Source organism: Eleutherodactylus coqui, chromosome 3 (genome assembly GCF_035609145.1).
Source record: "Eleutherodactylus coqui strain aEleCoq1 chromosome 3, aEleCoq1.hap1, whole genome shotgun sequence".
Classification (NCBI taxonomy): domain Eukaryota; kingdom Metazoa; phylum Chordata; class Amphibia; order Anura; family Eleutherodactylidae; genus Eleutherodactylus; species Eleutherodactylus coqui.
The window spans coordinates 88,253,396-88,270,696 of record NC_089839.1 but is presented as its reverse complement, the minus strand read 5'-3'; the positions used below and the strand labels follow the sequence as shown (position 1 = coordinate 88,270,696).

At 43.9% G+C, this 17,301-nt stretch overlaps 1 protein-coding gene across 1 annotated transcript in view; it reads right to left on the bottom strand.

Annotated features, from left to right (window-relative positions):
• FEZ2 (fasciculation and elongation protein zeta 2) overlaps positions 1-17,301 on the bottom strand; it is a 67,031-nt gene that overhangs the window by 35,363 nt on the left and 14,367 nt on the right. The window contains exon 2 of the mRNA XM_066595842.1: positions 16,149-16,257. Coding sequence (XP_066451939.1) covers positions 16,149-16,257 — 109 coding nt within the window. The remainder of the gene's footprint in view (positions 1-16,148; positions 16,258-17,301) is intronic.

Below are 17,301 nucleotides of genomic sequence, written 5' to 3'. Positions count from 1 at the left end.
AAATACTCCTCGCAGGGCCGATTTCACATCCAAAAATTGTCCCATTCATCTGAATGGGAATCTGTGCCCCAGTCTGTAGGGTGCGAAGTGTAACGCATGCAGATTTTCAACCTGCCTTAGGCCTCATGTCCACGGGGAAAATCAAATCTGCTCCGGATTTGTAACGCGGATTTGGGCCGCGGATGCAGTGCGGATGAGCTTAAAATAGTATTTTATTGCATGCGGATGACACGCGGATGCGTTTTTTTTCACGCGTGTATGCACGCGGATGGCATTTTTGCATCTGCGCGTGAAAAAAAATGCAAGGCCACTGAAAAAGAAGCCAAACTTGTAATCCGCATGCAGATTTCACGCACCCAAATAAATGGCATTTAACACCCGCAGCGGATTTCCCGCACCCCATAGAGATCAATGGGGCCATCCGGAGCGTGATCCGCACCTAAATGGAGCATGTCCATTTTTTTTCATGCTCCATGATTTTTCTAATTCACATTTATTGACCATCCGCGGGTATTTAGCTACCCGCGGGTGGTCAATGCATTCCTATGGGGCGCGGATCCGCGCGCGGGTGATCCGCTGCGGATTTTAATTATTATTTTCCCCGTGGACATGAGGCCTTATAGAGGGAGCAATAGCACTTTCTGACAAATCCATAGTTCTGCTCCGATTTGAGTGAAATTGTGCTTGAGCGTTCTTCAGCACCGGGTGACGAAGACTGGCGGAATTACAAATCAAGAACTCCCCAATTTCCCCTGTAATCTTTGTTGCCAACAACAACCAATTACAGCTCAGCTTTCATTACTTATACTGCCGAGGTAAAAGGAAAGCTGAGCTGTAATTGGTTGCCATTTCTTATACCGCTGAGGTAAAATGAAAGCTCTGCTGTGATTGGTTGCTACTTCTATACTGCTTTCTCTGATATACCACCAAAACAAAACTTTTCGCATGTCATAGACTTCGCCAACAGTGACCGCTGGTGACACCTACCGGTATGTAGCAACTAATGACATTAATGAACATTTCAGCTAGGAGAAATATTACTTAAGATGACTGCACTTAAGGTTTATGTGCCGATTGCGCAGAACTCAATCAAATGTCTGACGAAGGAATGATTTGGGACCGCTGTAAAATGGTGTCGCAACATCAGTTATGTAGGAGGAAATAACTTCCAAAGCTTAATTTACAATCTCTGCACTTATAGCGCGGGTAAATAACCTAGTATATTTAATAAAAAGATTACACACCGCGCACACTTTAATCTACGTTCTCTTTACATCAGCCACGTAGGCGAAGAGGACTCATCGACTTCTGTGAGACTTGCTCTGAGGGACGAATCAAGGTGTCCCCATCACCTTTTGCCAATGGTGTGATCCTGTGTTATCTGCCTCCAGCTTTGGGACCCCGTCACACGGACATATTTGTGCACACGATATGCAGAGAGTACGACCCATTGATTTCAAAGGGTTCGTTCACGTGCACATTTTTTCCTGCACATTCACGCAAGAAAAATAAAATAAAATGCTCTATTTTCGTGTGCACACAAAGTCCAGAGTCAATAGAGGGTGCGCAAATGCATGCAAAACACGCCCGGAGATTTCTGCACCACTGCGTAACTGCAAAGGAAAAAACACATCTGGAACCCATGAGACTAATTAGCCATTTCAAATCAGTGCAGATTTTTTTTCGCCGAGCTCAAGTGAACATACCTGCCGGGTGCAAAATATGACGAAGCGCGCGCGCACGCACAAAAAAGACCAAAACATTGTTCATTCTGCAACTACGCAGCGCTCAGGCACGTACAAATGCACAGCCACTCCTGTGAAGGAGACCTTAGAATAAATGTCATTGCCCGCCATATCGACCCTCCGGACCTGGAGAAACGAAGATGGCTATATCAGCTTCTCTGACTACCCACTAGACTAATGCACAGTCTAAGACACTATACCTGCTTTGACTAGCCGGTGTGGCCGCCATGATCGGTGCTGACCAGTCAGAGCAGCATGTAGGGTCATAGATTACCAATGTATACTAAGACACAGTGTGCACCAGGGAGTCAGAGAAGTGGGTCGGCCATCTTTGCTTCTCCATGGACGCTTTACCAGCAGGTCATTTTCGGACTACTCTCCCAATACAACATGAGCCAGTAACTTAGAGTTGCATGGACCCGCAATGTATTACTATCAGGGCAGCATAAAGTAGTGACCGACACCGCACAAGTTCAGCACTGTGTACGCCAGGAGTCCATGTGTTTAGGAGTATTGCGTCCCAGCAGCATTTTACTTCGTTTTTTAAAAATTATTTCTATTTCTTTTGGCGAAGGCAAAGTAAAAAAAAAATAAAAGAAATTTGCAATTCTAGCCTTTAAAAGATGGGAATCTGCAAGAAATACCAACGTGACCATATCAGGCCAACCCAACCTGGGAAAGTACATACAATACTTCAGTATATACTATATTACAAGGAAACTCCTTCCATGTCCAAGGAATCCAAGATCCAGGAAGCCTGAACAAAAACTTTGACCACTATGGATTTCTTCAGTTTTGCATTAACAGGTTCCCCCCCCCCCCCCCAAATCACCCGATACTTCTATACTATATACAGTCACTAGTCTGTGTGCCAAGATGCTGCATGCTAATGAGGGAAGAACATATAACAGACTGCAACCTGTGGTCAGGCTTACAGGCAGCGCCGCTGATCATTCAGCCACCGTGAAGCCTCTTTAACCATTTTACAGCCCGCTACTCACCCGTCACTTTCATGTCACTGATTCAAGCAGACATTTGTTTTCCTAAGTTTGGAAATTCTTAATTAGAGGCCTTTAGGATCACTAGAAGGTAGCGCGGGCTACACGCAGAACACCTCCGTTGGGGGGGGGGGGGGATTGCTTTTCTAGACGTGGATTTTAAATAGGGATATTTGTGAAGGTTTCTGGTGACATCTGTATTCACAGGGGACAGATGACCTATTTACGGTTAGAGAACAATTTTTACACTAATCCAATTTAGCGTCAATAAGAAATGCCTCTAGTGTTTTGTGTGTTCCCAACCAATAGGGCATGTTCTAAAATTCACAATATCACAAACACAAGACCAAAGACTACTTCTAATCTACCCGTCATACAGTGTACATAACATTTGTACGCGCGTCCGTCTGCCCGCTCTGAACTCAAGCAATGGCTCGGCAGTACCGGTGCTTTATGGGATACAACTGGCGGTAGAAGTTCTAATGCCTGCTTAAGGGCTCACTCACACGGACATAGGTGTCTAATGTAAAATACACCGAATACAGCAAATAAACATGTACATACGTATTTGCTGAGTATGTTGTTATAGCCTATATTGGTGCATAATATGCACCAAAATAGGATATGTTGCATTTTTTTATGTGTGTTTAAAAAAAAAAAGAAAAAAAAAAGGGTGAGTGGCTTAATAAAAATTAATGCGCTTTTAGAAACCACATATTATGGATGTGGGTGCAATAAGTGGGCAACATACGCCCATGAACCCTTAGGCTCTAAATTTCATATGCAGAACAAGTGAAGTGAAGGGTCAGGTAAAAATATACAGCTAATTAATACATTTGAGACCCTCACTATTACAAGTGGAAAGAAAGAACGAACAAAGGCAAAAAATTCAGAAGGCAAATAGAGGAGCAAGAGACACCGATCACAAACTTAAATGTTTTTACACAATTGGACAGAGCATGGGAAACAAACAAGGAGAATTGGAGCTCCTAACGCAGGAAGAGAAATATGATGTCATAGGCATCACTGAAACTTGGTGGGATGATGCACATGAGTGGAACACAAGGCTTGAAGGATACAACTTATTTATAAGTAACAGACTATAAAAGAGAAGTGTTGCATTTGTAAGGAGAATTTATGTGTTTAGCAAAGAGAAGATGATCCTAGATCTCGTGCAGAAGTGTGGGCCCAGGAGAAATACAAATCACACCAGCCTGTGCGGTATCAGATGATTTCTAATTTATTCTAAGGTGTATTTGTTTTTTTATACTATAAATGACATCACAGGAAAAGTACATACCTCCAGGATTAATAATAATACATAATAGGCTGAAACTAAAATGATTAACATAAGTTACACCTTTTAAGGTGTTACTATAACATACAATGAAACCGTTATGAATTCAGTGCAAAGGAATGCAAGGGAGGCAGTCTGGAGACTCTTATCTTGCCTGTCTACCCTGTAATGGTATAGAAAAGGTTTAGTTTAACCCCTTCACTACTTATACTAGCAGCAGGCTATATCTTTCTAGTCTACAATCCAATAAAAGAACAATTAACTGATACATTGATCAGAATTTTCTTAACAGCATTGTATGTTAGGAAAGCATATATCTCCACAGAGATTCAAGCTTTAGAGCATGGTAGTTCTGTAGAAACTGTTTGGGTAAGAATACAAGGAAAGAACAACAGAAAGGACACCATTGTACGCATTTGCTATAGGCCACCAGGACAAGCAGAAGATATGGATGAACTTTCTACATCAGATGGAGAAGCTCTCCAAAAAGTACGACATAGTGACCATGGGAGATTATAACTATCCAGATATCTGTTGGGAATCTCTCTCAGGTAAAAGTAATGGATCCAACAAATTCTTATCCGCTCTTGCTGACAACTTTATCTTCCAAAAGGTAGAAGAGAAAACAAGGGGATCTGTGATCTTGGACCAAATTCTTACCAACAGGGAGGAAATGGTTGAGGAAGTAAGGGTGGCTGGGACCTTAGGAGGCAGTGATCATGCTGTCTTTGAATTTTGGATAAAAAGGGGAGGTAGACCTGAGAAAACTCTGACCTCAAGGTTGGATTTCAGAAAGGCAGATTTCAATGAACTCAAAAAGAGGGTAGGAAGAATCCAATGTCTGGATGTTCTCGCGGCAAACATCAAAATTTTACATTCCCCCAGTCACCCCCTGGCATAAAATAGCAATTTAAAGCGGTTTTTAAACCGCTTGCTACTCACCGATCCGACGAAATATGGAGTTATATAAATCTTCTCCCTAAGATGGCCGCCGGTCCTTTCCCAGGGATGCACTGCGGTTTTCTCCCATGGTGCACCGCGGGTCTTCTCCCATGGTGCACCATGGGCTCTGTGCGTTCCATTACCGATTCCAGCCTCCTGATTGGCTGGAATCGGCACACGTGACGGGGCGAAGCTACGTTGACGACGCGGTGACCAGCTCTCCGGCACGAGCGGCCCCATTCACCAGGCAGAAGACCGCACACCGCAAGCGAGTCTAAAAACGCCAGAAGACAGCGAAATTAGACGGATCCATGGCGATGGGGATGCTAGCAACGGAGCAGGTAAGTGAATAACTTCTATATGGCTCATATTTAATGCACAATGTATATTACAAAGTGCATTAATATGGCCATACAGAAGTGTATAACCCCACTTGCTGCCGCGAGACAACCCCTTTAAGGATAGCAATGCCCAAGAAGATTGGTAAATATTGTGAAATGAGATTCTCAAAGCACAATTGTTAACAATCCCTAAAAGAAGGAATAATGGGAAGCATTTAAAGAAACCAGGATGGATGAACACAGAACTTGCACACATGTTGAAAACAAAGAAAATTATGTTAGAATATAATGCAGTCTGCAGAAACTGCAGGGCAAGGGTCAGAAAAGCTAATTATGAATTAACGCTTGCAACAAAGGCCAAAAGCAATAAAAAAAGGATGGGGGGGGGGGGGGGGGGATGTCAAAACCAAAAGAAAAGTCAAAGATGCTAACAAGATGAAAATGGTGAATTGGTTAAGAATGAGGTTGAGAAGGCCAAACTTTTAAATTCTTATTTTGTATCTGTTTTCTCTCAGAAAGTAGATGGAACATCAACTGATCTTCCATGTGCTATTGGGGGAAATAACAGAATGCAGGCTATCTGTAAGCAGTGAGATGATGAGGGAACACTTAGCTAACTTAAATGAATTCAAGTCTCAAGGTCCAGATGAATTACATCCTAGCATACTAAAGGAAGCAGCAGAGGTAATTGCTGAACCACTCGCCATAATGTTTGAAAATTCCTGAAGAACAGGAGAAATCCCAGAAGATTGGAAAAGGGCAAGTGTTGTCCTTCTCTTCAAAAAAAGGGAAGGAGGTGGATTAAGGAAACTACAGGCATGGGAACCTGACTTCTATATTGGGAAAGATTAGAGATGAGCGAACGTACTCGGATAAGCACTACTCGTCCGAGTAATGTGCTTTATCCGAGTATCGCTGTACTCGTCTTGAAAGATTCGGGGCGCTCCGCTGCTGACAGGTGAGTCGCAGCGGGGAGCGGGGCAGAGCGGGCGGGAGAGAAAGATCTCCCCTCCGTTCCTCCCCGCTCTCCCCTGCAGCTCCCCCCCGAATCTTTCAGGACGAGCAGAGAGGTACTCGGATAAAGCACATTACTCGGACGAGTAGTGCTTATCCGAGTACGTTCGCTCATCTCTAGGAAAGATCTTTGAACAAATTATAAAACTGCATGTATGCAAGTACTTGAATGAAAATGGAGTAATTAACCAGAGCCAGCATGGGTTTGTAACAAAAGTCATGCCAGACGAATCTAATTTCCTTCTATGATAGTATCACTGACTGGGTGGATCAGGAAAATGCGGTGGACATAGGTTTTCTTGACTTTAGTGAAGCATTTGACAAAGTATCTCATACCATACTTATTGAAAAAAAATGACCAAATATGGGATTGACAAGGCAACTGTTAGGTGGATTCACAACTGGCTGAGTGATCGTACTCAAAAAGTGGTTATAAATGGTTACACATCCAAGTGGAAGAATGTATCAAGTGGGGAACCACAAGACTCTTTCCTGGGCCCAGTGTTGTTCAATATCTTTATAAATGATCTGGAGGAGGGAATTGATGGGAAACTGATCAAATTTGCTGATGACACAAAGCTAGGAGGAATAGCTAACACTAGGGAAGAGAGGAAGAGTATTCAAAAAGATCTAGAAAAGCTTGCACAGTGGGCAGCAACTAACAGAATGGTATTAAACAAGGAGAAATGCAAAGTCCTACATCTGGGCAAAAAAAATGAAAAAAAGCACACACAGAATGGGAGGAATTAAGCCGAGCAGCAGCACATGTGAAAAAGACTTTGGTATACTAATAGATCATAGACTGAACATGAGTCAACAGTGTGATGCAGTTGCCAAAAAGGCAAACACAATTCTGGGATGTATTAAGAGAAGCATCGAGTCTAGATCACGTGAGGTAATTATCCCCCTCTACTCTTCCTTAGTCAGACCTCATCTGGAATACTGTGTCCAGTTCTGGGCATCCCACTTTAAAAAAAGACATAGACAAACTAGAGCACGCTCAGAGAAGATTTAGCAAGATGGTGAGCGGTCTGCAAATCATGTCCTATGAAGAACAGTTAAAGAACCTGAGAATGTTTAGCTTGCAAAGAAAAGAAGGCTGAGAGGAGACTTAATAGTGGTCTACAAATATCTGGAGGGCTGTCACAGTGCAGAGGGATCAGCCCTATTCTCATTTGTACAAGGAAAGACTAGAAACAATGGGACGAAACTGAAAGGGAAGAGACACAAATTAGATATAAGAGTGCCTACCCACTAGCGTTTTTTTCTGCTGCGAATTTGTTGCGTTTTTTTCCTCAATTGTCAATGGTACTTTCTAATGTTAAAAACGCAACGCACCAAAAAATGCAAGTTGTGTTGTGTTTTTAACATTAGAAAGTCCCATTGACAATTGCGAAAAAAAAAAAAAGCAGCGAATTCGCAGCTGAAAAAAAAAAAAAACGCTAGTGGGTAGGCACCCTTAGAAAAAAAACTTTGACAGTAAGGGTGATCAATGAGTGGAACAGGTTGCCATGGGAGGTGGTGAGTTCACCTTCAATGGAAGAGTTCAAACAAAGGCTGGACAAATATCTGTCTGGGATGATTTAGTGAATCTTGCACTGAGCAGGGGGTTGGACCAGATGACTCTGAAGGTCCCTTCCAACTCTACCATTCTATGATTCTGTGAATGTCCAATAATGGAAACTAGAGATAGATATGTCCCATATGGACATATACAATCTTTTGTTGCCATGTTGGCCACTGCAGCATTCTACTCTATAAAAAGGGATGTAGGGTGGCTTCAAACGAGCATATATGCAAAGGTGTACATTCCAATGCACTTTTTGCGTATGCAGGGCATGTTTCTTTGTGCATGCGACAAGCTGCAATTTCAATGGCTATTTAGTCTAATGAGGTCAGATGTGTTCTTTTTTCCCACAGAATTGCACAGCGTTTCACGCACATTTGCGCACCTCCAATAGAATTCTACGTGGACCTTTGGTGCGCTAATTCATACAAAAATGAAAGTCAAGTCCTAATTTTTTTCATGAGTGCAAATACAGAAAATGTGTAGGAACCTATTGACATCAGTGGGTTCTATTCTCTTCATAATGCACTCGCAAATACGTCTGTATGAATCCGCCCCTAGAGATGTAAAAATCAGAAAAATGGTACAATGGCTGCTCTAACCATATATTAGTAGTCATTGAAGCACAGACAAAGGATGTTGTAGTTATTGAGGAAAGACAGGATGGGAACTTGATTTTGATAAAGGATCAAACTCCAGAAATATTTTTGAGGTGAAGACAACAGGAGGTGGCGAAGGCTTGCTTTAAGCAGTTTGAAAAAGTGGGTGGAATCAAAGGTTATTTCACGGCAGCACATTTGTGAGACTAAGGAAAGCATAGACAGCTCTGCCGGGAGAGTGAGCGGGATGGGGAAAGGAGGACAAACTCAAAATTTTCCCCATGTCGAGTTTTACAAGAGTAGAAGAGAAGGATATAGCCAATAGTTAAACTGGGATTCTGCGTATACAGAGGTGACATCCGTGTCATGGAGGCGAATTTGAGGATCAGCATAAAAGTACCGTATATACCGGCGTATAAGGCGACGGGGCGTATAAGACGACCCCCCCAACTGTCACCTTATACGCCGGTATTCAGTGGAGAAAAAAAAAAAAAATTTATTACTCACCTCCCACGGCGTTCTGTCGCGCTCCGGCAGGATGTCGCTCGCTCCTCGTCCCCGCCGCAGCATAGCTTTCTGAATGTGGGGCTTGAAATCCCCGCTTCCAGAAAGCTAATACACACGCCGGCAGCCATGACATCATTGAATGGCTGTGATTGGCTAAAGCACACGTGGCTTCAGCCAATCACACTATTCAATGACATCATTGAATGGGTGTGATTGCTAACACGTGCGCCTTCAGCCAATCACAGCCATTCAATGATGTCATTGAATAGTGTGATTGGCTGAAGCCACGTGTGCTTTAGCCAATCACAGCCATTCAATGCTGTCATGGCTGCCGGCGTGTGTATTAGCTTTCTGGAAGCGGGGATTTCAAGCCCCGCATTCAGAAAGCTATGCTGCGGCGGGGACGAGGAGCGAGCGACAGCCTGCCGGAGCGAGCGACATCCTGCCGGAGCGCGACAGAACGCCGTGGGAGGTGAGTAATAAAAATTTTTTTTTTTACACTTTTTTTTTTTTTTGTATTACCGGCGCATAAGACGACCCCCGACTGCAGAGCAGATTTTTCGGGGTTCAAAAGTCGTCTTATACGCCGGTATATACGGTAGCACTGAAAGCCATGGGATTGTAGGAGCTGGAAGCCATATTGTAGCTAATCAAAAAAAGGAGTTAGATGAGTGGTAGGATGACAGTTCAATGTGGACATCACAAGATGGCATCCTCTATGTCTAGGTGAAAGCAGGTTTCATCACCAACATAAAAGGGGTTTCTACTGTAAGGGCAGTGGGACTGTGGATCTTTCTGTCTGAGGACGTGGTGATGGCAAAATCCAAAGAGGAGTTTAAGAGGGGACTAGATGGCTTTTTTTAGCGCGATATTACAGGATATAGACATTAAATACCCAGTGGGGTTGTTGATTGAGGTCTTAGAGCTACCGCGGTTCCCCGAAAATAAGACACTGTCTTCTATTAATGTTTGCCCCAAAAGGGGCACAGTGTCTTATTTTCAGGGGGGGGGGGGGGCGCGTTATATTCACCTAGTCCACAGCGACCCTATGCCTCTCGATTGTCTTCCGCAGGGCTGCAGTAAACTGCATCCTCCTCGGCTCACAGCAAGTGCTGTGATTGGCCGCTGGCGCTCGATGAGCCACTCACAGCCAATGATGGTCATTCACTGAATAGCTGTGACTGGCTCATCAAGCGCCGGCTGTGATTGTCTGCAGGTGGGGTATTCAAAGCCCCGTCACCAGCAAAAGCTGAGATAGCAGACGGGGAGGACTCAGCAGTTTGCCGCGGGGCGCCGCGGACCAGGTGAGCATTCATTTTTTGTTTTGAGGGGGGCATGATAGCTAGGTCTTATTTTCGGAGGAGGCCTTATATTTCAAGCCTCCCCCAAAAACCCGGTAGGTTTGACTATCGGGGTAGGACCTGTTTTCGGGGAAACACGGTAGGTAGGAACTCAAATGTTGATACAGCGATTATTCTGACTGCCATTATGGAGTCGGGAAGGAATTTTTCTCCCCAAATGGGCTAAATTGGTTTCTGCCTCATTGCATTTTTTTGCATTCCTCTGGATCAACAAGGGGTTGGGGGGTTGAAACAGACTGAACTAGATGGACATAGTATGTTAGGCTGAATGAAGACAATGTTACTTGTCATTCAAAGAGTTTAAGGCAAATTTGGATGACAGCTTCTTAAGTAGGAGTCCGTTCAAACGCACCGGGCGCAACTTTTTAAAGAACAGCTTTCCTTCCTGGATCATAAAAGCATGGTCCTAAAGGGGGGCCATCCATATGTCCTTTTAGGGTCTGATTCTAAGCAAGTTTATAGAGTCTTCTCATAAAAACCTACCAAAAATATAAAAAAAACCATTAAAAATAAAGCCATAGCTTTCATGTAGTTAAATGATCATGTTCTACGTGTCGCACATCGATTTCATCTTGTCTCTATTAGTCACAGACATTTCTGCAACAATCTGAGCATTTCTTAAAGCTTGCCTCAGAATGTCAGCATGAAAGCCCATCCTAACCCTTTTCTCGTGTTAGAGTTCCCCCACCAGTGAGGAATGAAATGCTACGGAGAACAGAAAGGATAAATCTTCTTTCGGTGACGCCACCGGCCACACATCTCCCCCCAACCATCCTTTTCATATTGTGGTGGGGGGCGTTTGATAACCCTGACCTCAGCGAGAGCACAGCTGTACTAACGGAGAAGTCGTCATCTCGGGGCCTAAGGACAGGCCAGGAAATGTGTTACTTCATTTCCACGGATGGGTTCCTTTCAAAGGTCACACTGTTCTAGTCTCTGAAGCTTCATTAAATCAATCTTCAAATCATATCATCATGGTGTGAAGATGAAGGCTGCATTCGTATGTGAGATCCGTATGCTATGCGCCAATTAGGATGAATGCAGTCACAGGAAAGCAGGAAGTCTATGAACATTTGTATTCGCACATATGAAAAAAAATATATATATTCTTTTTTATAGGGGGTGGGGCACTGACAAAAACTCTCCCAAACCATACAGAAATATATTCTACACATGCAGTGCATTTATCAGACTATGAGACTCATCCATAACCAGAAGCATAAAAGAGCCAAAAAGAACCCTCTACCCCTTTTCATAATAGCCCAGATAACAGCTGTGGCGCTTCAGAATAAAACAGGCTTTGAAAATCCTCTACCCGCCTGCATCCTCTTCATCAGGGGTGTCAAATTCATTTTTACCAAGGGCCACATCAGCCCTATGGTTGTATGCAAAGGGCCAATTGTAATTGTCAGACTGGACAGTAATAGTGCCGCCCATAGTGGCCCCAGTAGAAATAGTACCCCCCACAGTGGCCCCAACAGTAATAGTGACCCCCTCCCTATTGGCCTTTGGCCGGGCAGCATCCCTACAGGCATTCCACTCATGCAGCCTGCAGCTCCCGTCTGACAGCAGCGACTGTTGCAAAGTCTGTGACCTCCCTTCACCCCAAAAGTGTCTGCCCTGCGTACAGAATGGCACACAGACTCCAGGAGAAAGAGGTCGGCTGCTGCCGCCAATGGTCAGGAGCTGTAGGCTGTGGAATGCACGTTAGTGTGCCGCACGGTCAGCAGGCCACATAAAATGAGATGACCGGCCAGATTCAGACTGCAGGCCTTGTGTTTGACATGTGTGATCTAGATTGCCAGCCCTCACTATTCTGCAGTGTCCATCTTTTAACCATTGGGAAGATTGGGAGTAGCTGGAGTATTCTATTTCTACAATATGTAGCCTATAGTCCGTTGATATGGTACAAACAGCAATGCATGAGAGCTACCACATCACAATGCCAGCCACCGTGCCCCCTTATTGTTCAGCACTAGTGCCCCTTCTATACCAGTGACAGCCCTCCACCAAGTAGGGTGGGAGTTCAGCTCCATTTCCCGCATAACTACGCAGTGAACACGCATGTTTCCCAAGTATTCACTGCGTACGTATGCTAGCCCATTTACTTCCATGACTGATTTCGGTAAGCAATACAGAATATGTTTTCACATGACCAAACTACACATGTAAGACAGGAATTTGTGAATAGACTTACTGAAATCAATGGATTTTATTCACACTTTAAGTCGCATCAGAGGATCAGCAAGAGTTTCCCATTGCAAACAATGAGAAACCTCCCATCGCACTCCATGCCAAGAGTTTTCCTATCTCATTTTAAAAAAAAAGGGTGATACGCTTTGTGGGAATTCCTGAAGATGGTACATGCTGCATTTTTTCCCCTGTACCTTGATGTGATACGGGGAACAAAAAAAATAAAAATAAAAAACCCCAAACACTCATGTATATTACCCCATTCAAAACCCCATTGTGCATCTTGAATAGAACAAATCTTGACGATTTTCAAGGCACTTTGAAAGCAGCCTAAGGAAGAGTAGAGGGGATAATGACCTCACGTGATCTAGACTCTATGCTTCTCTTAATGCATCCCAGAATTGTGTTTGCCTTTTTGGCTGCTGCATCACAATGTTGATTCATGTTCAGTCTATGATCTATTAGTATACCCAAGTCTTTTTCACATGTGTTGCTGCTTAGCCCAATTCCTCCCATTCTGTATGTGCTTTTTTCATTTTTCTTGCCAAGATGTAGGACTTTGCACTTCTCCTTGTTTTAATACTATTCTGGTAGTTGCTGCTCACTGGTCAAGCTTTTCTAGATCTTTTCGAATCCTCTCTCTCTCTTTTTTCCCCAATGTTAGCTATCCCTCCTAGCTTTGTATCGTCAGCAAATTTGATCAGTTTCCCTCAATTCCCTCCTCCAGATCATTTATAAAAATGACGACCACCACCTGGCCCAGGACAGAGCCTTGTGGTTCCCCACTTGATACATTCTTCCACTTGGATGTGCAGCCATTTATGACCACTGAGTACAATCACTCAGCCAGTTGTGAAATCCACCTAACAGTTGCCTTGTCAATCCTATATTTGGTCATCTTTTCAATAGGTATGCTATGAGATACTTTGTCAAATGCTTCACTAAAGTCAAGATATACTACATGTACTGCATTTCCCTGATCAACCCAGTCAGTGATTCTGTCATAGAAGGAAATTAGATTAGTCTGGCATGACTTGATTGTTAGAAACCCATGCTGGCTCTGGTTAATTACTCCATGAACTTATTGTGAAGTGCCTTGTGGCATATATTTGAAACATTTTCTTGAACTCAGCCCTGCCTGTCCATAATCTGTACGGGTACTAATGACATCTCAGGAATTCCCTGTAATGTGATCACATAAGGGTCGCACTCTTGCTCGGTTCTTGTAAGCCACAACCGACCGCAGCGTACAAGGGTTAAAACGTGGCGATCAAAGGTTTCTGTCATCTAATTCGTTAGGGTAGAGCCGCAGCAAAGCGGGTAATCCTATGACGTCCACATCATAAGTCAGTTATTTGGTCTTTGCATGGAATAGATGACTTAATCACGCTCGTCAGAAGAAACAGATCTGCGATAAAGCGGACTGAACATTTACTGCTTTATTTGCAGTTAGCTCAAGTTCTAGCTAAAATACTGACAAGATAAGTTATTTCCTGCCCACTAAGCCTGTTCTATAAGACCTGGCACACATGCTTCAGTGTTGGTCTGTTTTGGAGTCTAAAGTATGATACAGACATTATAATGTTAAAAGAAGATCTTAACCCGTTAGAGACCGCAATACACCTTTTTACTGACCTCACTAACAGTCTTTAAACCTGCATATACATTTATTTAAGGCAGTGACTTAGCTGACTACTGACAGCCAGGCTCCTGCTCTAACAGACAGTAGTGGAGAAACCTCAGATGCTGGGAGTTTAACGACCCTACATGCCCCAATCAATAGCATCTGCAGTATGTAAGCAGATGACAGGGGTGGGAGATCCTTCTGTCATCCATCGGAACCCTGCAATGAGATTGCAAAGTCCCAATAGGTTCCCATGGCACCCTGAAGCCTGAAAAGGCCTCCATGTCTCTCATGTAACTCAGTCCAATAGGCTGCTGTCATAGGCTTAAGTAGAATGGACTACATAAGTAATGCAGTGTACTACTCTAGCGATCGAACCATTGCTTCTTCAAATCCCCTTCAGGGACTAAATGCATTATTTTTAGTACATAGCTTGTGAATGCTGTAAAAATAGTTTAAAAAAATAATGCCGGAATTGTTGGTTTTTTCCAAAAACTGCACTAAAACACAATCCAAAAGTGACACATATATCTCAAACTGGTAGCAATAGAAACTACAACTCTTCCAGCAAAAACAAACCCTCACAGAGCTACACTGACAAAAAAATAAAAAATTCTGGATATTAGAAAGTGGGGATGCAGACTGAATTGGTTTTCTATAAATACATGGTTTTTATTGTGCAAAATTAGTAAGACAAAAAAAAAAATCTTTGAAAAATCTCTGTAAATTTGGTGTCGCAGTAATCGTGCCGATCAGTTAAGTTATGGTGTTATTTTACCAAATGGTGAACGCGGTAAAAACAAAACCCTAAAATAATGGTGGAATTTCTGCACGGTTTTCCATCTCCCCCTCCCCCCCACCCCAAAAGAGGTAATAAAGTTATACAATGCATTCTATGTACCCCGGAGTGCTGCTATTAAAATATACAACTCGTCACAAAAGTAAACAAACAAAAAAAAAAAAAAAAAACACAACAAGCTCTCATAAGGCTATGTGAATGAGTTCTGGCTCTTGCAATGGGATGATGAGAATGACTTGGTCCTTAAAGGGGTTGTCCCGCGGCAGCAAGTGGGTCTATACACTTCTGTATGGCCATAATAATGCACTTTGTAATGTACATTGTGCATTAATTATGAGCCATACAGAAGTTATCAAAAGTTTTATACTTAACTGCTCCGTTGCTGGCGTCCTCGTCTCCATGGTGCCGACTAATTTTCGGCCTCCGATGGCCAAATTAGCCGCACTTGCGCAGTCCGGGTCTTCTGCTGTCTTCAATGGGGCCGCTCGTGCAGAATGCCGGCTCCGTGTAGCTCCGCCCCGTCACGTGCCGATTCCAGCCAATCAGGAGGCTGGAATCGGCAATGGACCGCACAGAAGAGCTGCGGTCCACGGAGGGAGCAGACCCCGGCGGCCATCTTCAGCAGGTGAGTATGAAGACGCCGGACCGCCGGGATTCAGGTAAGCGCTGTGCTGTTTGTTTTTTTAACCCCTGCATCGGGGGGGGGGGGGGGGGGGGGGGTTTAAAAAAGAAAACCCGTTTCGGCGCGGGACAACCCCTTTAAGGCACAAAATATGCTCATCACTGGTTTAAAAAAAGTTCCTAAATATTTAGAAAACAAAAAAAGAAGAAGATTTTAGGAGACGTAACGTTATACATTCGCCTTTCCAATGCCGCTCCCCACCCCGTGCCGTGTTGGAAATACATCTTTCAAAAATCCCTACAACAAATGATTTGGGTGCATTAACTTTAATTGTGCAAGTGTGCCCTTGTCTATCTGGATACAAACCATGGTAAGAGCCGCAGGTACAACAATGCTCTGCCACACCATTCCCATAATATATGAACATCCATAAATCACCCGTGAGAACCAGAAGATATACTTCCCAGTCAGAGCCATTAATTACCCCACACATGAAACTCAATGCCAGTCAACATGCCCATTATCTATAAAGTACCCACCGCTTTTTCCAGAAGGTTAAGTGTTGGCAAGTGCAAGGCTCTGGTGTGAGACGTCTTCCAGTCCACAGGCATTACGTTTCCGTAGTTGTCCGTTAAAGCGTTCCAGATCCTAAAATAAGAAGAAAACAGCGTGATTACAACACGAAATAGCTGCAGCGCAGAACTAACATAATCCAACCCTGCCCTGCATTTAACATTTCCCTTTTCGGGTCAAGCCCACTGTAATTCCAGTGACGGCAGTACGGAGCCATTGTTCTCCGCAGATGACAGCAGCGTTTGTATGTCAGTATTGTCTTTTCTGCCTCTTACTTTCTCCAAATCTGAGCACAGAGGGGAACATCCAAGAAGGCTTAAAGTGCCCTCATAACAGTCAGAAAATGTTGTGATTGATCAGCCTTCTGCACTGGCCCCTTCGGGAGGGACCTTGGCCGCCCCATACCGACAGATTTATGTCTAGTTTACGCCAGAAACGTAGCCTGGTCAAGACCAAGCACACAATTCTGTGAAGGCACACGGAGCTGCCAAGGAGGCACTTAAAGGGGGTTTCCAGGGAGAATACCATTGATGATATCAATATCCTCAGGATAGGTCATCAATAGTTGATCGGCTGGGGTCCGTCGCTCGGGACCCGACCGATGAACGGATTCTGCGCCCGCTGACAGTGCCACAATTACACAGGGGTCGGAATGGAAGTCTCTGCTCCGACCCCTGTGTATTTGCGGTGCTGTCAGCGGACAGTCAGCCAATTCCCCGTTCCTACTTCCCGAGTGGAGCAGGAATACAGAACCACCACCCTCATCCCCGCAGATGGGAAAGTAGTCTAACAGACATATCACGTCGGACAGCTTACAGTAGTAGAAATGTGAATAAACAGCAGCAAATCAAATCACTATTAGCTCCAACACCCTGTTTCTGTGAGTGGCTCTCCCTTCACCTCTTCTCATAGACTTCAATGAGCAAGAGGACTCATTCCTCTCCTACACTTCCTGTTCTCTGTCTTCAGCAAGGCCGGATATCTGCTATGGAATCCGTGGTCGGCGCCCGCACGGAGAATCCACAGCAAATACTGTTCAAAGCATGTTAAGAAAAATAAATACTTCGAAGCATGTTCTATTTTTGCGTGGGCTCCGCACGAACGGCTTTCTTTGAAGTC